Source organism: Penicillium solitum (genome assembly GCF_028829755.1).
Source record: "Penicillium solitum strain IBT 25940 chromosome Unknown utg000001l_segment0_segment0, whole genome shotgun sequence".
NCBI classification, from domain to species: domain Eukaryota; kingdom Fungi; phylum Ascomycota; class Eurotiomycetes; order Eurotiales; family Aspergillaceae; genus Penicillium; species Penicillium solitum.
In genome coordinates this window covers 8,987,529-9,010,315 of record NW_027072121.1, presented here as the reverse complement: position 1 = coordinate 9,010,315, position 22,787 = coordinate 8,987,529, and the positions used below count along the sequence as shown (strand labels likewise).

General features: G+C 46.7%; 9 protein-coding genes across 9 annotated transcripts; 3 read left to right on the top strand and 6 right to left on the bottom strand.

Annotated features, from left to right (window-relative positions):
- Window positions 1-287: 287 nt before the first annotated feature.
- Window positions 288-1,868, bottom strand: N7455_003486 (uncharacterized protein; the record flags this gene model as incomplete). Its single annotated transcript, XM_040961268.2, has 4 exons — window positions 288-563; window positions 625-706; window positions 778-1,662; window positions 1,720-1,868. 4 exons carry the CDS (start codon window positions 1,866-1,868, stop codon window positions 288-290), a joined length of 1,392 nt encoding a protein of 463 aa, XP_040808251.2.
- Window positions 1,869-2,694: 826 nt separating this feature from the next.
- N7455_003485 (NAD-dependent succinate-semialdehyde dehydrogenase) lies at window positions 2,695-4,373 on the bottom strand (the record flags this gene model as incomplete). The annotated part of the gene is made up of 4 exons (XM_040961285.2): window positions 2,695-2,797; window positions 2,870-4,139; window positions 4,195-4,282; window positions 4,353-4,373. The coding sequence occupies 4 exons, from the start codon at window positions 4,371-4,373 to the stop codon at window positions 2,695-2,697; spliced, it is 1,482 nt and encodes a 493-aa protein (XP_040808262.2).
- A 1,109-nt stretch (window positions 4,374-5,482) lies between these two features.
- Window positions 5,483-6,196, bottom strand: N7455_003484 (uncharacterized protein; the record flags this gene model as incomplete). The annotated part of the gene is made up of 1 exon (XM_040961269.2): window positions 5,483-6,196. One exon carries the CDS (start codon window positions 6,194-6,196, stop codon window positions 5,483-5,485), a length of 714 nt encoding a protein of 237 aa, XP_040808274.2.
- A 413-nt stretch (window positions 6,197-6,609) lies between these two features.
- Window positions 6,610-8,021, bottom strand: N7455_003483 (uncharacterized protein; the record flags this gene model as incomplete). The annotated part of the gene is made up of 2 exons (XM_040962303.2): window positions 6,610-7,925; window positions 7,973-8,021. 2 exons carry the CDS (start codon window positions 8,019-8,021, stop codon window positions 6,610-6,612), a joined length of 1,365 nt encoding a protein of 454 aa, XP_040807256.2.
- A 1,114-nt stretch (window positions 8,022-9,135) lies between these two features.
- N7455_003482 (fungal specific transcription factor domain-containing protein) lies at window positions 9,136-12,209 on the top strand (the record flags this gene model as incomplete). Its single annotated transcript, XM_065604499.1, has 5 exons — window positions 9,136-9,325; window positions 9,377-9,465; window positions 9,553-10,163; window positions 10,232-11,236; window positions 12,194-12,209. 5 exons carry the CDS (start codon window positions 9,136-9,138, stop codon window positions 12,207-12,209), a joined length of 1,911 nt encoding a protein of 636 aa, XP_065462990.1.
- N7455_003481 (RTA1 domain-containing protein) lies at window positions 12,188-13,180 on the bottom strand (the record flags this gene model as incomplete). The annotated part of the gene is made up of 4 exons (XM_065604498.1): window positions 12,188-12,624; window positions 12,700-12,751; window positions 12,796-12,920; window positions 13,012-13,180. The coding sequence occupies 4 exons, from the start codon at window positions 13,178-13,180 to the stop codon at window positions 12,188-12,190; spliced, it is 783 nt and encodes a 260-aa protein (XP_065462989.1).
- Window positions 13,181-15,902: 2,722 nt separating this feature from the next.
- Window positions 15,903-16,732, top strand: N7455_003480 (glycoside hydrolase family 12 protein; the record flags this gene model as incomplete). Its single annotated transcript, XM_040962295.2, has 3 exons — window positions 15,903-16,306; window positions 16,376-16,596; window positions 16,656-16,732. 3 exons carry the CDS (start codon window positions 15,903-15,905, stop codon window positions 16,730-16,732), a joined length of 702 nt encoding a protein of 233 aa, XP_040807254.1.
- A 574-nt stretch (window positions 16,733-17,306) lies between these two features.
- On the bottom strand, window positions 17,307-19,679 carry N7455_003479 (uncharacterized protein; the record flags this gene model as incomplete). Its single annotated transcript, XM_065604497.1, has 5 exons — window positions 17,307-17,327; window positions 17,499-17,674; window positions 17,758-17,834; window positions 17,904-18,925; window positions 19,008-19,679. 5 exons carry the CDS (start codon window positions 19,677-19,679, stop codon window positions 17,307-17,309), a joined length of 1,968 nt encoding a protein of 655 aa, XP_065462988.1.
- A 2,166-nt stretch (window positions 19,680-21,845) lies between these two features.
- N7455_003478 (uncharacterized protein) lies at window positions 21,846-22,622 on the top strand (the record flags this gene model as incomplete). The annotated part of the gene is made up of 3 exons (XM_065604496.1): window positions 21,846-21,973; window positions 22,048-22,218; window positions 22,274-22,622. The coding sequence occupies 3 exons, from the start codon at window positions 21,846-21,848 to the stop codon at window positions 22,620-22,622; spliced, it is 648 nt and encodes a 215-aa protein (XP_065462987.1).
- Between the last annotated feature and the right edge of the window lie 165 nt (window positions 22,623-22,787).

Below are 22,787 nucleotides of genomic sequence, written 5' to 3'. Positions count from 1 at the left end.
CCCCTCAGTCCACCACTTGCGCAATTTGTTAGACTGGACGGACCTCTTAAACACCGAAATATCCAGCAAAGTGCTCCCATAGTGGAAATGTTACATATTGCGGTCACTCTGGCAGATTTGCTACATTTATTAATATTATATTTGCCGTGCACTTTCCCCAGCACTACTTAGCCAATGGGGAGTTATAAAGGCAGTGTATTGTTCCTTCTTGGGTTGCATCGTTTTCCAAGCTAACTCAATGCTACGCATTATCCACATGAACTCAAAATTGTATTATTTGAGTAGATCTATGCCAACTGTGAAAAGGCAGTCTCAAAGGCCGCCAGCAGAGGAGCGATATGAGATTCTTCGAAGATCAGCATGGGGCGCAACCGAACGGTTTGAACCCCGCAGCTACCGATATTGATACCCAACTCGCGCATCTTCTTTAGCAGAGTGCTTGAGTCAGGGGTGTCAAAGGCGAGATATGTGCCTTTGCCTTTCCCACGGAGGTTCTGGATCCGGTTAGGATACTCAACTGCCAAGGTAGCTAGGTTATCGTATAGAACCATGCCAACTTGAGCCTGTCAGAAAAATGATAATGTTAGAAATAGGTCTTGATGGGATATGGAGGGTGAGGCTTACCGTTTTTTGGATCAACTTCTTGCTGAGAATCTCGTCAATGACGGCATTGCAGATGATGATTCGGGCAGCATCCCCCATCCATCTGGTTAGCGTTGTCAGTTTGTCTTATTTCTCACAACAGTCATGGGACTTTTGGAATTTGGGATTTCTCACGTGTTGAATTGCCGATAGGCCTTGTCGGGGCGAAGATTCTCATGGCTAAAGAAGTATCCAGCGGTTTGGGCTTTCTTAGAGAAGGTCACAATATCCACGGGAGACGGCAGCGCCCAGTGCTCATGCGCCCAGAATTTTCCTGTTGCCCCGAAGCCGGTCTGGACCTCATCTACAATCAGGGTAATCCCATGTGCCTTGGTAATCGCCTGGAGCTGCTGGAAGAAGGCTGGCGAGGCATGATTGTCACCACCTTCGCTTTGAATGGGCTCAACAATAATACCAGCCACAGGACAGTGCCAGGAAGAAATGATGGTTTTAACCTCTTGCAGGCAACGCACCTCTTCTTGTTCGTTCTCTTGGATGTGGGCTTCGAGTGGATATTTGAGCTGGGGGAAAGCGGCCTGGGGCCACTTGAAAGCGGGAATGTCTAGCTTATGTATGGGTTTGGAGCGGGTGGCGGACAAACTGCCAAAGCTGCGACCATGGAAGGAGTTCCGGAAGCTGAGAATAGCCAAATTGGGGGAACCAGGAGCCTGGTTTTTCATTGCTGTCACCTGTTCATACTCGGTCCAAGGGTTGTCGCCTCGTTGCTTCCGACGATAGCTCATGAAAGCCGCCTTGAAGGCGAGATCATTGGCCTCGGACCCGGACTGCGCTGGGAACACTTGTGTGCATCCCGGAGGAGCTGCCCGCATCAGGCCTTCGCGTAATAAGGAAAGCCATTGGTGGGAAGGGAAATTTCCAACAGCCGGGCGGTTGACCAGGGCAGAGACAATTTTCGGTGATTTTGCAGCCTTAAGTAAAGCGGGATTATTGTATCCAACGGGGATAGAGGCGATTTGCGCATACACGTCAAGATAGGTGTTGCCGTCAACGTCGGTGAAGCTAGAAGGAAATCATGAGGAAATGCGCCAAGAGGGTCAAAGTAGGTTAACGACTTACTAGTTTCCAATGCTCTTGTCATAATCAATGACCATCTGCACAGTGCGGGCATCAATTACAACATCTAAATCCTCTTTGATTCTGTGCGTCGCAGGTCCGGGGACTGCTGTGCGGATTGAGGGCGCGGTGGGTTCAGATACAAAAGACATGACGAAAAAGAAAATGAAAGAAGAGAAGCAACCACAAAAAGGTAACAGAGCTCCGTTATTGATATTTCCGGGAAAGAGAAACCCTGAGGACAGGGACTTGATGGGTTTATATGCGCCTTGATGCACATAGCAAACCGACTCGGACCGGGTACGCAGCCTGAAAGCCGGTGGAAACAGAAGAAAGAAGAGGAAAATCGCTCACTGTACGGGGATTAACAAAGACCAGGGAATACTGGTGCTTGTATATGAGGGAAGCTTGTCAATTTCAATTTTTGTGAAGGATGTGTGCGTATAGAGATGACCGGGTGATCGTACCCGGGGATTTTATATAATATCCGGCAATATTACAACCCGGCATGCTGTCCTTTTGGTATAATGACATAACATGTTAAATGTTCTCTAGATGTATTCATCTTTATCGTTGATACTATCAAACTCGCATCGAGGCCGCAAGCCTGTCGTTACTTGCCTTACTGCCTGGACAGTAGCATTGGTTCCCCATTTCCATAATAATTTGAAATTTTAACCTTTCTTCGTCTTGCACTTCTGATTATCCTTCTGTTGATCGAAATATATCTTACTTTTCAATGTAGCAAATCACAAATAGCTACACACATTTACTTGCCTGGGGGACAGAGACCATGGGCGAAATATGCACTACAAGTTACACAAGAAAGCATTACAGTTGGAGTACAGGAATCTGGAATCTGATATCATTTGTTGCAGAAAGTTGGTTGCCGATAGGATTGACTGCAAATTTAGAATACACGCCTGACCCATGAATGATCACTCACACACTCCGTGTCAGAAGCCAGGTCTACTCCACTTAGAATATTCCACCTAAGGTGATGCTCTTGACATTCAAAAATTCTTCGATTCCATACTTGCTCCCTTCGCGGCCAAATCCGCTCTCTTTCACGCCACCAAATCTGCAAGAGCGATCGTCGCGTTAGCCAGTGATTTATTAAAAGGAAATTGGGATATGGGCGGGGGATCCTTACGGAGCAGCGACATCACTGACAGAGCCAGTGTTGACACCCACCATACCGACCTCGAGGACGTCCGCTACGCGGAAGACTCTCCTGATATTATCACTGAAGATATACGCTGCCAGGCCAACCTCGCAGCGGTTGGCTAGCTGGACCACCTCTTCCTCGGTATCAAAGGGGAATAGCGCTGCTATGGGCCCAAAAGTTTCTTCATCGGCGATGCGCATATCGTGGGTCATGTCAGCCAACACTGTAGGCTGAAAGAAGGTGGGACCCAGCTCATTGATTGGGCTCCCACCCAGAAGGACCCGAGCACCTTTGGATTTAGCGTCCGCAACATGATCGGCAACTTTTTGTGCAGCTGCGCGATGGATGAGAGGCCCATGGGTGACGCCCTCGGCGAATCCAGGTCCGACGTTGAAGTTCTTGATGCGCTCGACAAGTCGCTTCGCAAAGGCTTTATAGTGGGACCGGTGGATGTAGATTCGATTGGCGCAGACGCAGGTTTGCCCTGTACCCCGGAACTTCGATACAAGAGCGCCAGCGACTGCGATATCGATATCCTCCACGTCATCAAAGACAATAAACGGGGCATTGCCGCCAAGTTCCCATGACACCCGCTTCACACTAGAAGAGGCTTGTTCCATTAGGAGTTTTCCCACGCGGGTCGAGCCCGTAAACGAGACCTTCTTAATATCCGGATGAGTGGTGAGAGTGTGGCCCACCTCAGAGGTATTTTCCAGCGCAGTCACGATGTTTACCACACCTTTAGGGATTCCCGCTCGAAGGGCTAGTTCCGCAAGGGCATTGGCAGTAAATGGAGTCTCCCCGGGGCTTTTCGCAACAACCGTACACCCAGCCGCCAATGCCGGGCCGATCTTACGGGTGATCATGGCGGCAGGGAAGTTCCACGGAGTGATTAAGCCGCAGACACCCACAGGCTCCTTGACTGTCAAAACTCGGTTGCCCGGAACGGATGTGGGAATTGTATCAGCATACAAACGGGGAGCCTCCTCACTGAACCATTCAATGAAAGCTGCAGCGTATTTGACCTCGCCTTGGGCCTCTGCAAACGGTTTCCCATTCTCCCAAGTTATTAAAGTCGCCAAATCATCCAGATTTTGCAGGATGAGGTCATTCCAACGCCTCAGTAATCGAGACCTTTCGCGTACTAACGTTTTCCGAAAGACCGGGAATGCATCTGAGGCTGCCTTTATGGCTCTCACGGTGTCTTTTGCGCTGAATTCTGGGCATGTCCCAATGACTTTGTCGGTGGCCGGATCTAATTATCCGTTGTTAGCAGCTTAATGACATAGGCTGTGCGTGGTTTGCCTTACCAGTGACCTCAAAGGTCTTGCCGGATTGAGCCCCAACCCATTCGCCGTTGATGTGGCATTTTCCAATGAATAAAGACTTGTCTTTCAACTGAAGTCACAAGTCAACCTTGGAATCCTAATTTAATTCAGAATAACAGGAAGTCGAGTCCTCAACTCACTTGTGGCACGGTATGAGACATGCTGAATGTTCGTATTCCTGCTTGGCGAACTGAAAGCCGTAAAAGCTTAAGGCTGACGAGACGCATACAGTTTCTAGGAATGTGGGTTGCCTTATATGCGATCGAGGAGCACATGTTGTTAGGTGGTATTTATAATTTATATTACAGATATATGTTCTTGTGTTTCTACCCGCCGGCTTTGGCAGTGCCGGTGGACTCGGACCGGGCTTACAACGATACTCGGTAATCATTCTGTTACATTCGTGGGAAATTTCATGGCACAGTGGAATACTGGATGAAACTTTTATCCGGCTTTACACAGCTTAGTAGTACATCCGCCCTTTGTCCCCCCTTCGATAATGCGATGTCCTAGACTCGGGTACATGTACCCGGTAGCTCTGAGTGGCGATGTCACGGCAAAGCACCTTACGAATTGTTCTCCATAATTGTCAGCTAGTAGAATATGTTATCGAATTATGTGTAACCCTTCAACCTACCAAGGAACCTTTTTGTTTCAAATTGAAATCGGCAATTACTACGTAAGAGTTTGAGAGGGGCTTTCAAGCTGATAATCTTACACAAAATAGTCGGCTAGTTATGCGGCCTTGTCGTGTCGTTTCGGTGGATTTTTCGATGTCATTTTAGGTCTATGGGAAGATGGTAAAAAGCATCAACTGTGCAGAGGAGGGACTAGCAGAACGCTGCAAATAAATTGAGATCAAGCATGTGAAAAAAAGACATCACGTAGTAATGCACTCATGGTATTCGTTAAGTGAAGAAACTGAGTGGGTGAAAGACTGCATCTATAGAGATTATGAGATATTGAAGCATATGGGTGAGGCACTAAGGCCACTGTCTAAACAGTTCCATTGAGCCGTAACACAGTAAATAGAGTATATTAATTTCATTGACGTGCAAGGCAAATCCTACTAGTCAAAGAATGGGAAAATTGTGGACAAATCGATGAAGGTAGACCGGAAAGCCGTCGGTCTTCTAGGCGCGCTTTGAAGAACTATCAATGAACCGTTTATTTTGAGTAAGACATCACTGCTCATGTAAACAAAAAGAAAAAAAAGGGATTGCTTTCAAACACCGCGTAGATAGAGAGACATCACTTCATACATCAATATCTACTGTCCAGCCTCATACGCCTTGGCCATATCACCCATGGTGTCGAACCGCCAATCATAGATATTATCTGCCAAATTTCCCATGGTGGCACCGGGTCGCTCAATCCAGGCCGACTTGATTCCAATCTTACTGGCAGGATGATGGTCGTGGAACTGGCTCTGGGCAGTTTGGAGGACCTGCGAGGGCTCAATGTTGAATTTTGATTTCACCGCGCTGAGCATGTATTCGAAATTTTCAAGATTGGGCTTATAAGAGCCCACATCTTGAGCAGTGATAATCAAATCGAAGGGGAAGCCCTCTAGGCTGCCTGCATTGGTCTTGGCAAACGATGCACGATCAACATTCGATAGAACCACCAATTTGAAATGCTTTGAGAGACGCTTGAGAGCATCAACGGTATCTGGAAATGCGGGCCAGCTACCGACCGACTCCCCAAATTGGTTGCTTTCCTCCTGGGAGGGGATCTCCAGACTCAGACGCTTGGCAAACTTGGGGTGCACAGTAGTCAATAACTGATGGTACGGCATATCGGGAGTCTTGCTCTGTTGCTCGCGCTCTAGCTCATGGTAGACAGTGAGCAGATGTTCGCGTGGGAATTGAGCGCCAGTCTTGTCCAGTGTGGGCTGGAATGCAGCGAGGATGCCTCCCTCCCAGTCGACGAGGGTACCGTAGACATCAAAGGAAAGCAAGCGGTAGTCAGAAAGTTCAGTCATTGTGGATGTGATAAAATCTGTGCACGAGAAATGGATAGTCTGAATTGAAGGAGGATGGAAGTTGCCTTTTAATTAGACCATTCCGGGTACTGAGACCCGAGATACTGACATCATAGCCGAAGTCGACGGTGAAGCTTCTCGAGCTATCAACTCACCATGACAGTTCTCTTATTGTCATTAGAAACTTCAAAACAGCCCCAAGGCGTTATCTCTCCGTTTATCATTTTCTTGTATATACTGCCGGAATGGAACGAGCCGAGCTCTGTTTCATGTAAATCATTATTATTCATCCATTCATCCATTCATAAACATATTAGGTCTTGTTAAATAATGTCTGTAAAAGACCACTAAATTTAGACTGGATAATTGAGAGAGATGTTTTTTTAATATGTAACAGTCCGTATTCGGTAATCTTACGTAGGCGCTGCTAATCTTTCTACCTCGCCCTTAAAAGCGCTTTGGACCTTTTCGATCATGCCAACTTCTATAACCCCTTCTTGCCAGGTGAATCCCAACGCCAACCTTCCATCCGGTCCTGTCACAGCACTGACCTTGATCGCGGCGCTGCAAGCACTAGAGCTCTGGCTGAACAACATACTCTCAATTTCGAAGTTCGTTCCTCCTCGCAATGTAGAAGTTGCCCCAATGTTAGATAACTCAAATGCACTTTTTCTATTCTGGCCCATTTTTTGTAGCATCCAGTGGTGCTGGTTTTGAATGAGTGCCAAGTATTCGACCGGCATGTTACCACCTTTCTGTGCCATGACATGTTGGATGGCCACCTTGGTGCGGCGAGACTCATTCCAATTAAAAGATGGCTTTCTGTGGTATGTGGTGGATAGCGACCCGACATAGCAACCCAAAGCGGTCGTAGTGACCGGCTCTGGGAGAAATCTTCGTAGTGATACTGCACAATCGCCCCGTAGTGTATGATATGATGCCGGAAGAACAGAGAAAATGCAGGTCGCGATGAGCACTTGAATTGTCGCTGTCACAGAGGTCTGCTCCTTTTTGCTCAGTGTTACGAGGACTTTTGTGTCAACCTCAGATAGCCATAAAGAAGAAAACCGTGTCTTTACAGGCGTGAACTGGGGAGCAGCCGTCCAGCAATCAGGTGATAGCTCACTATCCTTCTCTTGAGATTCCAAAAACTCTCGTGAAACAGGAAGTGTACACAAGTCCTCTAGTGGAGGAATGAGGGCATTAGATGGACAGGAGACTGTATCACTTGGCTCAAGACCGGCATATTGAGCCATGTATCCTTCCAGTTCATTGTGAAAGGAAAGAGCGCTTTGGGTATCCATGAGTGAATGGTGAAACACGAACACAAGAATAAAGCTTCTGGGGCAACTTCTCCTCTCTAGAAAGCATAATCTCCAGAATGGAAGAGGCCTTTTTGGGTCAATCTCAAAGGGGCAATTGTGTTGCTCCTGGAGGACCTTATCGAGGGCCTGTCTCTCATCCGAGCTAGGAAAATTCGCTTCCTCTTCCATGGAGGACACAACTTCACTCAGTGTAATCTTAGGAAGACGGACAAAGTAAGGATCCGGTGTACCGATAGCAAATGGAATGGCCGAAAGTATAGGGTGTTTCGAGATGAGCATCGAGAGAGCGTAAAAGAGTGCCGGTTTCACGGAGACTCCGCTTGGTCGCTTGTAGCAGGCAGTCAAACCCACGTTGAGATAAATCCCCAAATGACTCCTCGTTGTAGAATATTTTTCCGCATGTCCTAATGGCTATTAGGGGTTGAATGTTGAAGGAAGTGAGCATCCTTACCCAGCCGCCGCAGTAGCGGAAAATCTCCTTCGGGGAACACTTTTTCCATAATGACAGAGAAATAAAGAGGCTACCAGCCAGGCACGTTGCAATAGTTATCAGTCAAGAGCTGTAGCTGGCCTTCATGCTAGTGGGGAATTAGGACCTTTGCATACTCCCGGCCCGGGTACGTGCACCCGCGTGGGTCCAAAGTGATACCTCACATAACATTTGTCGTCTCGACTTGGAAGCAACAAAACATTACCTGCTAAAATTGTGAGCTACTTGTTCATATGCCTACATTTCTAGGATACTGAGACGACAAATAGCGATATATAAGCTTGCATATATACGACATGATGGGCAAAATCTGGCCTACATCTTCCAACCTATACCAGTAGACTCTGAGATGCAAAAGAAATATCCAAACATAATTGCAGCCTCGACTAGGTTTCTCGTCAAGGAGATACTTGACCGACGAAAGCTCGTGGTCCCTGAAGTTGTACATTTCTTTCGTCGCTTTCTTTGTTATCTCGTCTCTTATCGCTTATACTTATCGCTTATCTGTGGATGGATCCATGGATGGATCAAAATGTCGCTTACGTCATTTATGCCACGGACTTCCCGAGGTCTGCCCAGGGCAATAGTAGCCGTTATCCACCATCCACCACTACCTTGATTTTTACGTGCGTAGAAGCTCTGGACTCTTGCTTCTCGTTGAAATGACCGAGCCAAGTACCAAGATACGCAAGGGCAGGCAAAGGCGACCCCGTGTACCTGAAGCACTACGAAAGAGGGCAGCACAAGCGTAAGGACCCGCCATATATTAGCCGAGATAAAGGTCCAATAGGCTAACTGTCTGCGGCTCAGGTGCTTGCCGTGTCGGCAATATAAAGAAAAATGTACTTCTTCAATGATTTTATTGTCATAACTTGGGCCTGTGACCATCTTTGCATACGACTGACGATCTAACTGAAAAGGCGGAGGTGGAAATCCTTGTGCTCGCTGCCAACAGCATCAAAGGACATGTCGTTTTGAGAGTGCCGGCTGTCGACAAATACCATTAACACGCAATGACCCACCTGGGTGAGCCTCTTTCAACCATCTTGCTGCATCTGAAATCAATAACTCATCTTTTTGGAAGTGATGACCAGCCATTAGAACGCCATGCCGACGGATTTCAAATGAAGCGAATCATTACTCACTTGTTGGGTGACGTCTCTTTCGAGACCAGCAACCTGAAGAAAATTGCAGACACCCTAGATGAGGGTCAGAGTCAGAGCCAGGGGCAATCGGATAGTGATTCGGTCGATTCAAACGATGCCACCCCGACAAATGACTACTCTATAGACCCTCTTTCGACCAGCACAATGCGTATGTCTCTACCCTTAGTTCCGCTTCTACCTAGTTGACATGATTCCAAAGATTATTCGGGAGAATTATCGCATTGGAACTTCTCCAGAATGCTCGGACGGCGACTACAAAGCCTGGGGGAAAGGACAGGGCAAAGCAAGGTACGTCCAGTGAGCCCTACCGTGAACTTGCCAACAAAAGCCCCAGTGAGAGTTGTGAGATGTACGCTGCTAATGAAGGAAACTCAGAGTCTTGACCATGCTGAAGGTTTCTTTCGGGCTACTGCTCTGCAGTCATCTGGCTTTTGTATCGCCCTTGCTAAAACATATCTCCCCCCAAAACATATCGCGGAATTCTTGACAAACGCATTTTTGAAATTCAGCCAAACCAATTATTTTTACTTTCACGAGCGTACTTTCCGCGAGAAACTTGACTTCTACTATGCAACTGAGCAGCCACTGTCGATCAATGACGCTGGGTGGATATGCACCCTTCTCATGACTTTCGCAATTGGCACACAGTTTGCGCATATGCGGACCAAATCGACACCTGATAGTAGTCCCTCTGCTACCGAAACTGGTCCTGATGACCAAATAGGGTTGGAGCTCTATCGGTTTTCCTGTCGACTCATTCCGGATCTTATCACGGTTGCAAGTGTGGAGACTGTTCAGGCCTTCTTACTTCTGGGTGTGTATACTTTGCCGATCGACACGGCCGGGTTGGCATACGTTTACTATGGCCTCTCAATTAAGATGGCAATCCAAAATGGCATGCACCGCAAGTTATTCGAAGGCAACGTGGCCCCAGAGATTATTGAGGTACGAAATCGCCTTTGGTGGTCTGCATATTCGCTGGAAAGGTAGGAATCCCCCAGCTAGCCAATAACCCTCAACTATGCTGTCCAAAAAATTCTAACTTCCCGGAAAGTCGCATCGGTATTCTACATGGCCGCCCAGTATCTGTGTGTCCTACCGAAATCGATGCCCCCATGCCGGTCGATCTTCCGGCTCTACGACCAATTGACCAATTGACCAACCTACCCAACTTCACCGCTACGATCGTCTTGACGAATTATTTGGCAAAAGCTGCGGCAGCGATGAGGTCGCTGCGGCGTTGCCAAAGGGCCAGAAAAAAGAAATATATTCGGCAACTTGCCGCAACTCGCGATCGACTATGCTCATGGTGGGAAAGTCTTCCCACTGAGATCCACTGCCGACATCTCGCTCCAGCTGGAGCAAACTTTCGTTGCAATGTGCACCTTGAAATTTATTACAGGACAACCTTGATCTATATGGGCCGTCCTTTCATCATATCCCAGGCAACATCTGGGTCATTCAACCTGGACTCAGGCGCAACCACTCACGAAGTCCCAGATATTGTGAATACTCTTCGACAAGACTCACTTCATGCCGCGCTTAGAGTGATCGAGCTTTGTCAGCTTTTACAAGACTCCGTCGGCCTCGCGCGCGTCTCATACACCGAGTTCAATGGATGCCGCGTTGCTTTATTGGCCCTCATTGCCCACAGTATCAACGAACCAACAAGCCGGATATCCAGCGTCTTGACTCAAGGTATGGGGCTTATCCGTCAGATCTGTCCCGGGCTGGAATCTGCGCGATCTGAAGTGGCTGTCATCGAAGCGCTTGAGCGGGCAAGGCAGCGGCTGCATAGTCATACCGTGGCAGAGCAGAGCGGCGTGACGGATCATACAACGGGCTATGATCAATTCAAGGAATGGGCAAAACTTTGGCGAGTTGATCCGCTGGATGGTAGCGATGTCCTCGTCTCGACAAATTTGGACATGCCGTCTGAACAGCGCTCGCCCAACTCTGTTCCTTCTTTTGATGGTTTCTTCTCGTCTTTCCCCGATGAGCTGGGTGAATTCGCGGCAATTCCGGGGCTAGATTACGATTTGTCACTAGCCCAAGATTGGTTGGGTGACCCTCAACCTGAGGGTTCCGAATGGATCATAAATCCACCACTCTGATGCTAGAGCGCTTCAATATTATGCATAGGGAGCCGCTATCAAAGGTTTATCATACAAAAGTCTCTTGCATGAAGTTTATTTTAGCCTCCTTTGTATACACCTGAAAAGAATATCTAGAAATATTTAACACAAGACAAGAATAGCATGAGGGGCCTTATCGTGTCTTTTTCGTGGTCTTTCCATGTGCTCTTTTCAGGTGTATACCAAGGCAGTAAAAAAAGCACTCAAGCACACTCTGTGCAGGGTACTTTTCTATGTATAAGTCTTAGACTAGCCATGGTTAACTCGCATCAAATCTACCACGTACTTACCTGGCGGCTTGGTTTACGGGATATACTCAGACGATGCCTAATCATACTGTCCGGACTGCTCCCAAGATTTCTAAAAGAAAAAAGCGGAGATTTCACAACCAACTCCGAAAAGCTCGACGTTATATATTGAAATGAATGTATGCCGAGGGGTAGGAACCATTCTCACTCCATATCGTATTAACATCTATCAAAGTTCCTTAAACTCCTTGCTCCGTAAGGATTACTGATTTTTGCATGGTTGGCATAAAGCACTCACTCCTCAACGAAACTACGGAGTCTTTACCTTCCGAATTAAAGCAGTGGGCTCTTTAGCCAAGTAGTGTCTGCGCATTGGTTGATTTGAATTAAGCCTCCAGCATACTGGAGTGCCATGCGATGTTGTAATTTACGAGACCGCTCATGGCCTGGTTGAAATAAAAATTTGAACCTAGATACAACAAGTGCCTGTCGTACAAACGATGTATCAAGGCTATTTCACTGGCATAAAGCCAATACAGTTCCCTCAAACCTCCTGCTTCCCTGCTCACTTATCCCCTAAACCGATAGAATCGCACTCAAAATTTCACTGCGTCCGTGGCAGAGATCTCAAAGTTCCAACGGATTCTGATCTCCCATTTGGGTCGAGGACAATATCACAAACGGGTGAAGCACATTCATCGCCACCATTGCAAATAGCATCAGTGTCGAATCGAACCCATACATGAAGGCCTCATGGCTGATCAGATATCCATCATTCCCTTGAGCGTATTCGATAAGACGGAAAACCGACCGTATCAGAATTAACACACTGGCAATGTAAAGCCCCCAAATAACGGACTCCCAGCTCCGGGTGGTGTGCAGATCATGGCCTTGTCTCGCTTGAGTGGTTTGCTGAGTCGGTTTCGAGCGGATGCGGATATGGAATAAAAGCGAAGTGAGGGAGAAAAATGTGAAAAACACAAGTTGCACACAGAGGCCCGCAATTGTGATGTGTTCGCCGGTCGTCATTGAACTGATTGTACCGCTCGCCATGATTCCTCCTCCTGTGAACGATCGTTAGTACCAGGTTATGTCTTGAGGCAATTTGCATCAAGCCACTCGGAACCTGTGAGACATGCCTGCTGCCTGCATTAGAAATGCAATCTTGTCACCCATTTCAATGGCACCAGGCTGTAATTTTCAGCTCGGAGATGCAGAATCAATCTCCCGAGAACCATGTAGATAGATGCAGCATATAGCGGGGGAGCCAGTAAAATGAGGATTGTCTGGATCGCATAAATGGGCACGCTCTTGGTGTTTGTGTGTGCCACTGCCCGTGCTATGTGCCCAATTATCTGAACTGTAAGGTCGCTAGGGTCAGCATGGTATTCTTGGGGCCTGTCGCCGAAGAGCAAAACGATGGAGCATGATGCTGAGATTCAATCACTTACAGATCCCTCCCATGACGAATGCAATAAAGTACCAGGAGCGGCTTTTCATAAGCTGACAGATGTGGTACATAGTGGTGAGAAAAAACGAGATGATGAAAATCACAGCAGCGGCAAAGGAAGGAGTGTATCGGTAGAGTTGAAAATCGGTATCTCGTCCGGTGTGGCCCATTGTGAAAGATGAAATGAGATCAAGAGAATTGTCAAATTGTCAGGATAATTGCGAAGAGCTGGTTGTCAAACTTGAAGATGTAGGTAGAACTTTGGAGTAGATCTGGGGGGGTGGGGGGGGGGGGGGGACCTTCCTTTGACAATCAAATAGCTCCGAGACATGAAAAGTCAACAATGTTGGATTATTATCAAAAATAGTCAATAAATTTAGCTCAGATGAGCCCGCCAACCCGCGCGTGGGCATAATCTACATTATGGCAGGGGCCAGTCTCGACCTATTTAGTTCAGTGTACAATGATACGAAGGCCAATCAAAGTCAGATATATGGTTCAATGGGTCCTGTTATAGTTGTTACAGCTTCTGCTGTATATACGGGTGATAAAGTTGAAGAAGAATCATCGTTCATTCAATCTATGGGAAGCAGGGTATTTATGCCCCAAATCTGGCAGATAAAGTGCTCAGTATACACGCAAACAAGCCTGCGCGATCAGGCATCAACGGAATGATCCGACAGGTCATCTATGGATGGTATCTAGTTATAAATTTATTACATGTAGGTAGGTCATTTCCCACGGTCACAACTTCTCTGTCGAGATATTCTAGGTGCTGACATGGCTCCAAAAGTATTTCCAACAGATTCAAGAATTTCCATAGAATTAGCTAGGATCGGGTCCACGACGAATTCCTCGAGGCTTTACTTGAACGGATCTTGGATTTGTGTTTGGAATGGTTGAAAACTGAAACATAAAATGTGAGAAGGTAAATGTTGACCCTGCGAAAAAGAAAGAAAAAAGAAGAAAGAATCATATGTGACTGAACATGTAGAAATGACACGGTACAACCGTACACCACCTGAGCAGCTATCCACTCACTTCCTTCCACAATACTAAGTCACCTCGTCTCCATACAAAGTAGCTTCGGCGCCAGGCTACTTCACTGTACCAGCTTGCATAAAATCTTGTATATCATTGATTCATACCTTACATTATCATACCACAGCTTTCTGTTATTTTAGTTACAGTTTTACTATGTACATATCATCGAGCTATACCATAGATTTCTGTCAAATAAGAACCTCCGGCTTTTGCAACAACCTTGGAATCATCCAGCAAACATGGCGAGTTTGTCAGTAATAAATCATATCAACATGTTTAGCCCAAATAGAGAAAGGACCGAAGCCTATGTATCTTATCTATCCCGCTCAAGAGATTTTTTCAATAGGCAATTCAATGTTGAGCACAACAAGCATACCCTCGTCTATTCTTTCAAAGGTTGTACTATTTCCGCTTCCCGGACACATTCTAGCCATTTTCTACCTTTCTTATTCTAATTTTCTGTGTTTATTTTATCAATTCAAGGCGAGCTACTTTCGCACCAAGCCCCTCTCAGTCTGGCATCTTGATAAAAGGACTATCTAAGATAATAGGAGCAAACCCAGGCAGAGGTAAGTACGATGAGACTGACCCACCTTAAGGGTGTGTGGGTATCCCACTATATCTAGGTAAATACATAATCCGACGGTTAAAATACGATGACCTAATTAAGGTAAATCAGCGCCATTGCCGTGTTCCGCCTGTCAGATACCCGAAGTAGAATTAGTTCAAACAACCGACCAAAACAGGAAATGATAGACAGGATCATTCAATTGAAGGATTTATAATGGAGAAGAGATCGCCGTTAGCCCTTTCTAAATGAGATATGGATTCGCGTCCCGACCCAGGTCCCCTTGATCAGAGCTCTAGGAGACGTCCAAACTTAGAAGGTTGTAAAAGATTGAGCTAGCTAATCAAGAAGACTCCTGATTTTAAATCACCTCTACAACGCTATATTCTCTATTAAGACCCTCTTAGGATTAGGTATCTAAGAATGTAGGTATTCTAGAGCCTAGATATCTATTGAGCCCTGGAGTTGTGTTGGAATTATGTAAGGCTTCATGTCTGCCCAGGTGAGCAACCTTGGAAGTCTCCCTGCCCGGACCTTTTTACAAGCCTACCCGAGCTGCGAGTCCATATAGATTCTAGATTCACCCTTTATCCCTTGATAGATGGCCCACCATGTTCCATCAAGTTACAAACATAGCATGTAACATATCTACTCCGTATGTTGTAGAGCATATACGGAGTACTCTTCATTCCATTTGCCATTGAAAATTGTTAGAATTAGTAGAGTTATCACTTATTCTCAATACCAGGCCATGGGATCTATAGGTAGAGACACATTCAACGTATTTCATCCACTCCAGAGAATCAGAACAATTACTCCATAGTGTAGGTGGAGACGATACCAACCCCAACTCCGAATCCATACTCACATGAAATGACTCCATTTTAGCCGGACTGAAACTACTAATTGTAATTCAGGCTAAATTCGCCCTTATTGTATATACATCGTTGACACTGAATGTCTCACCTGTCATATGTTGCACTTCGAAGCGGATAACCTCTTTACTATACTTTGTTACCACACAAACTCGACAACCCCATTTACTCGAGATCGACATGGTCGGGGCGTAGCGTCAAGATGTCACAAGAACCACCTTTGGTCTCACATATTGCATCTTGACATGGCCAATCAAACAACTCTGTGAGCACTAGAAAGCCCCCTACGAAGATATATAAAGGCCACTCGAGTCGTCTCTCAATCTCACTCCCAAGCTCATCAACTCATCAAACTATCAATTCAAGAACTACTAGTCCTAAAAGTCCAGCCATCTCAATTCTACAATGAAGACCACTCTGATCCTCGCTCTTGCCGCTGCTGCCTCCGCTCAGGAGCTCTGTGATCAGTATGGCAGCTACAACAAAGGTATCTACACCGTCAACAACAACATGTGGGGAAAGGACTCGGGCAGCGGCTCGCAGTGCACCACCGTTGACAGCATCTCCGACAGCGGTGTTTCCTGGCATACCAAGTGGTCCTGGTCCGGCGCCGACAGCTCGGTCAAGACCTTCCCAAACTCGGGCGTGAAGCTTGACATAAAGCTTGTTAGCGAGCTTACGAGCATCAAAACCTCCGCCGAATGGAAATACGACAATGGCAATGTCAACGCCGATGTTGCCTATGATCTCTTCACTGCAGCTGACAAGAACCACGCTACCTACAGTGGTGACTATGAGCTGATGATCTGGTGAGATCTCTTCAATTGAATATTTATGTAAGAGTGTCCTTTTGGCTGACAGTCGGTCTCTCCCCTTAGGCTCGCCCGCTATGGAAGCATCAGCCCTATCGGCAGCAAGCTCAACTCCGTTGATGTCGGTGGACACACCTGGGAGCTCTGGAACGGTATGAACGGCGATATGAACGTCTACAGCTTCGTTGCTGCGAGCCCCGTCACCTCCTTCAACACTGACATCAAGGAGTTCTTCGACCTCTTGGCCAAAAGCCATTCCTACCCTGCTGACTCCCAATACCTGATCAGTATGTTTCTCCATAAATTCCTTGCCTTGGATGTTGTTTACTAATGGTGATAATATTAGACTTGCAATTTGGTACTGAGCCCTTCACTGGTGATGCCACTCTCACTGTCTCCAACTGGGAAGCCAACGCCGCTTAAATGGGAGGCACCGCTGGGTTCAGCGGCTTTGTGAATTTTCTGAACTGGGTGTGATAAATATATACTGAAAACTCCATTGACACTTGTTTGACACCACGGAAATTTGGATTGAACCCACTTTGAAAAGCTAGCGTGGCATTTGAGCCACAAACCTTGTCGATCATTAACCGCTATTGTTTCATCGGTTTCTTTGGAGAGATAAAACAATGTCCTTGTCCTAAATCAAATCATTTGGTATTTTTGAACCAAGTGTTGTGCGGTTAATACCAACCAGCTTTAATCTTGATAGAGATAGATTGGATCAAGTCCGCCCAATATGTACACACGCGCGCGCAGTAAGTGGCATTCCAACATGAGCTATAGCAGAGACGGCATCTAGGCCTGTTACGAATAAAGAAACTCCACAATCCTGAAACATTTACCTGTAACATCTCTAGGACTTGATTCAAAACACACGGGTGGGCCATCACCCCAAATACCTTTTGGGGCCAAGCTTAATGAGGAAGTTCAATTGCATATCGTAGGGATAAATATAATAAAAACAAAGTAGTGTGGGTTTGCTGGTAGTCTGTAACTAGCCCACCCACCCGTGGACCTTCCTGTTGATTATAGTGGGGACAAGTAGTAGCCCGAATGCATATGTTGGCCTTGGGGGAAAAGAAAAAAAGATCTTTATAAAACCGAATCTATATATTAATAAATGTCTGTACATCGATACCCTGCATGGGCAGTTATCTACTCATTTCCTTACTCAATAGTAAGTCACCTCGTCTCCGTACAAAGTGGATCCGGCGCCGGGCTGCTTCACGATACCAGCTTCCACCAACTCATTGATCAGGTTGAAGACCATCATATCACAGCCGTGAGGTGCGAGGAAATCCACTGCAACAGGCAGATATTCCTGCTGCTCGGTAATGGTGGAATTGTAGAGCGCTTGGCCGACTAAATTATAATTGCGTTAGTTATATTGCCAAATTAAACCATCTGGGGTATTTGTTCAAATAATAAGGGAAGGCTAAGCTTACTGGGAACGACCATATCCGGCACACCGGCAAAGTTAGCAATACGAGACGTAGCAAATCCTTTCGGGACACCGGGCATGCTATACGATTCCAATGGATTAGCAAAAGGTCTCAAATATACCATAATGTGGGAAAGGACCAGCACATACCTCCGGTAAGTATTGCGGTAGGTCGGTTTGGCTTCAGTTCCAATGTAAAGAATCAAACTGTCCGAGCAAGTCTCCTCGTCGAATACCTGAGCAGTTGAGTTCCACCAGCTGGTAAAGGTGTTCTTGTGTTCGATTTCAGTATCCAGTTGCGACTCCGGGTATCCAAGTCCCCAATCCCAACGGGACCGAGGTACGGGGTTGATGAACGGCTTGCGACCGCCATTAGCAGCCGCGTAGTCTGCATACAGCGGCGCGGCAATGAGGGGATACTGCTGCTTCGAAATGAGGATAGGGTAAGTGAGAGACAGCATGCTGTCGAGGGTCGTATTGGCGGCAACAGTCGATGGCTTGGTGGACTCCCAGAGAGAATCGTAATCAAAAGCAGAAACATTCGCACCACCCAAGAAGGAGGATAGCTTGTCGACAAACTCAACCAAAAGTCCCTCGGCTGGGGTCGAGGCATTGGTTGGGAAATCGATCGTCTTAATAGACTTGGGGTACTTGGTGTAGGACTTCAGGCCTGCATCCTTGTACATCACCTCCGCAGCAGCGCGCCACAATTGCACATCCCTTGTCAGGAATCCGGCTGTATCCAAAAGCGGAGACATGGGCATAACATTATCCAACGAAACCAAGTTCCATGAGGGTCTGTTACCGAAGCATCCGTTCACCTGCGAAGGGTTGCGGATTGAGCCTCCGGTATCACTTCCAATTGCCAAATCCAACCAGTCATAGGCTCCAATGCCAGAGCCAGGACCGGACGAGGATGAGCTGGGGTCTTGGTACCCGTCACCGCGGGCGTTGAAGGGGGAGTGGTAATCAACCCAGTCATCAGTGGCGGTCTCACCGTTGGCGAATTGACTGGTCTTCATCTTTCCGACAATGATGGCACCCGCATCAATGAGGGACTGGATTGCAGGTCCAGTGGTATTAGCGACTGGGTACGTTTCATAGTAAGCGCGGTTGCCACAGCCGGTTTTGACACCCTTGATATCATAGATATCCTTAACACCGAGACGAACCTATGAGTAAATAGTTAGTATTGTACGTCTCTCGCACAGGGGCATCCTCTTATGAAAAGAGCGGAGGGTGGAGAATACATACTCCAGCCAAAGGCTTGTCGGCTGTCTTGGTATAGTATAGCCGCGAAGGAACACCGATGGTCAAGGACGCATAGCCCTGCAAGCTTGCCGGCAAAACATCATACTCATCGTCACCAACCGAGACCAATCCTTGAGTGAAAGAGCCCATCACATCGGAATACAACAGCCAAGCTTCAAAAACGGCTCCACTGGACGGATCCAAGAAGTATGGACCAGCAGGCAGTATCGACGATGGAGTCACTGTCTTTGATTTCTTGGTACCATATGCAGATGCATATCCAAGGATTTTAGGGCCCCATGAAGAATGAGTTGACACATTCTGTGAGGGATTCTTGGAGGTACCGTTATACTCGACGTAGATGTTGTCGAGGAACCCAGCGTTGAAGACATCGTCAGCAGACTCGTAGCTGCTCACCAATGAATCAAGGATTGCGCTTGTCAGCTTTGCGGCATCGCTCCGAATGACCGTCAGAGGTTGCAAGCCATTGAGTTTGCCGAACACGTGTGCATCGGCCTTCAGGGTTGTTACTACTCTCGCGGGAATGTAATAAGTGTTTCCATTGAGCTCAACAGTTTTCCCCTTGGAAGTGACTGTCGCGATGGCGGTAGTGGAGAGTGACAGCAGGGCTGACAACAGAGCTGGTAGCCCGTATGAACCAGTAGGAGAGATCATGATGATTAACCTAGACACTCTGCACTAGGGATTGACAGTTTGCAAAAAGGTATTTTTATCAAAAGCCCGGGCATAATCTAGGCATATATTCACATTCCACGATCACCTCAGCTTGTCTCAGATTGGGGCATTCGGTTATCGAGGTACTTTCAGTGATAAGAAGGTCTGGTGTGCATGACCAATTTGCGGTACCTGATTTTAATGGATCAAAAGGGACTAGCCAGGGGATTAGTTCTCTTGCTATAGCTGTCGGAGATTATTAGCACGTTCCTTATCTTTCGCCAAGGCTATCCATGGATATTTCGGCAATTCACTGATAAGGCGAGTCATAGTTGGAGGGGAGGATTCATTGTTGGTTCCCATTGGCTTGGAGAACCATAACCAACCCGATATGGTTAGTTGAATCCACACCCACGTTTTCCACATGAATGCGCTACTCTGAACCTTGGAACCACCCCGTTCGTCGTATACCTATTTCAGGAGTCCGATGACATCCGATGCTATCTACCTGCCTGTTCTGCAAGGCGGGGTTCAGCCACAATCAAAGCCGTTGGTCTTCTAGAAACCGATTATGGCATTCGACGTTTGGGGTTTATGGAGTGGTTATCAGACGTTCGTATTTTTCTAGCGTAATGGGCGTTAGTTCGCGGTATTAGGTAATATTATCTACATTTTCCTTGTCATTTTAATATTCACATATAAATCTACATGATACGGAGCGCACGGCAGGCGGCTCTAAGCACACAGAATAGGCCTTATCATCCCGGATGAGAATTATCACCTCGCTTTCCTGCCTCTAGACTTCTCGCCTGTATCACCCGTAAGAGTGCTGCTCAAGTGCCAAGAGTGTATTGAGAAACAATATAATTTAACTGTCTCAAGTAACGGCTGAGCGGGCAGAAGGCCCCATTTTCTCACACCCTATGGTAGTATGTACGTTGTTACGTATGGACGGGATGGGAGAATGCAAGTGGTTGGGTAGTGAATAGACGCCGAATGAGCTATTTCGTTGTTGAGAAGAGCGGGTATAAAATAGGATAGGAAGCTGGGCAATAATCATCCTCGTGCGACCATCCTGACCATTTCGGCCCGACCAGGACATGATATTATAGATACACTGAGGAATTTAATCCATTAAGGGTACATTTAGACGTGTGGAGTATGCACCAATGCTAGATGAATCTAGGGCAGTGGTGTTCCCTAAGATTCTCTAGGCATGGAAAACCTGAAGACACACAATGTCACCGAGATCTCGGAGAAACAGACGGAGAGAAACGCGAAGTACGGATATATTAGATCCGGGTTTTTCTAGACGATGACATTCTTGCGACAACTTAGCTTGATGTCATGAAAAATGCCATGAAAACGCATGTGAACCTGGTTACATAACTATAGCATAGAATAGGTAACCTACCTAGTAGATAAAATACCTGCTAATAGCGTGTCCTAGATTATAGTATACCTTTTGAGCATATTCTCCTAGTCCTGACTGGTTATAGTCATGCGCTTATAGGCAACTATTTATATTCTAGGTATGAGGAATCCTTTTATTTTATTTTTTTTCCTTTTTTATAATGTCATCACACCTAGTTATCAAATCACGAGAGCAACGGGACCTCGGGGTTTCTGCATAATAAATCAGGGGGTAATGATAGGGCCACGGGTACTTGCATAACGTCCAAGGGTGGGATCAGCACTCATATTGTCTAAATAGGATTACCGATCAGTGCCCAAAAGTTTGACGAGTCTCGGCATTTCATGTTTAAGCATATGATACTTACCACCTAGTGGATTTAGTCGCCCAACAGCAATACATTTCAATGATATAGGTAAACTGGGCGTCCATTACCCTCGGAATACATCTTATAAAACAGACTATCAATGAGCATTGTTTGTGTAACCTACGGGATGTCAGATCGCAGCTAAGAGACTAGTTCTGCAGGTTTGCCTAGATGAGCCTCTGAGGGGTCACAGACCTTAGCTTCAGTCCTGTATCCAACCTCCTCCCTTGAAATCACTCGTTTGCTCACTCGTCTTTCCCAAGGTAAATCCAACTTCTAGACACTCGTGGTACATATTTTGTTTTGTTTTTACTTACCTTCCGGTTCCTGGATCCATACTACTCCCCGTTCGTTAGCTTACTTCTCAGCTGGTATAATCGTCAGTATGTTGGCTTCTCCACACGAAGCCATTTGGACTACCTCTAGACAGACCCTACCCCGGGCTAGTGCGACTGACGTCTCATGGCTATGGAAGGTGGTAGTAGCCTGCTTTGCAGCCTTGCAGCTAGTCGGGTGAGTTTCATGTTACGATATGATAGCTTGATTTGGGAATCGGACGTTTCTGACTGAAGAGTCACTGTGGTTAGGTATATGATATTGGCTGTGGTAGTCGGTTCCCCAGCTCATGAGTTGCGAATCAATGCTACAGTATCTACTGTTACTGCATTTGCGTTTGTTGGTGTGTCTTACGGTGTATCAGCCCTGATTGCCTTCGCCCAGCGCCACCAAAGGCTGTTCCTCCTCCACTCAATATTTATGTGGGTGTCAATGAAAGCTGCGCCTCTTCTATCGGCCATTGGCTAACAATTGCAGCCCGTACTCGACAGTGAATCTGCTCGCGCTCCTAAATATCCTGTTCCATATCCACGGGCGAAGCCTGCAGATGAACACCCTGCAGATCATAAATATCTGCGTACCCACTGCTTTCTCGGTTTGCTACGCCCTCGCGGGGATTTTGATATATCGGGAATGTGGACATCACCGAGCGGAGGAAGGCACACCGCTACTCACTGACGAAGAGATGCAACGTCGCCAGTTGCTTCGTTTGTTGGGGGAACGGAATACCAGCGCACCATCGCCTGATCTTGTGCGCAACACTTATCGTTTCGATTTACCTGAAGATGAGAGAGCGCAGAAGGACTGGAGTCATTTGACTCCTTGAAGAACGCTACAGCGTAAGATTATGAAGAGGGAGTGTATGAATAATCTAATGTAAAATGTGATCAAATAATCAAGTATTATCACACGTGTACTGCATCATGTGTAGCCAATTTGTACAAAATGTAAGATGGAAGTCCCGGGGTAGATGATCCACTTGGGACCTCGG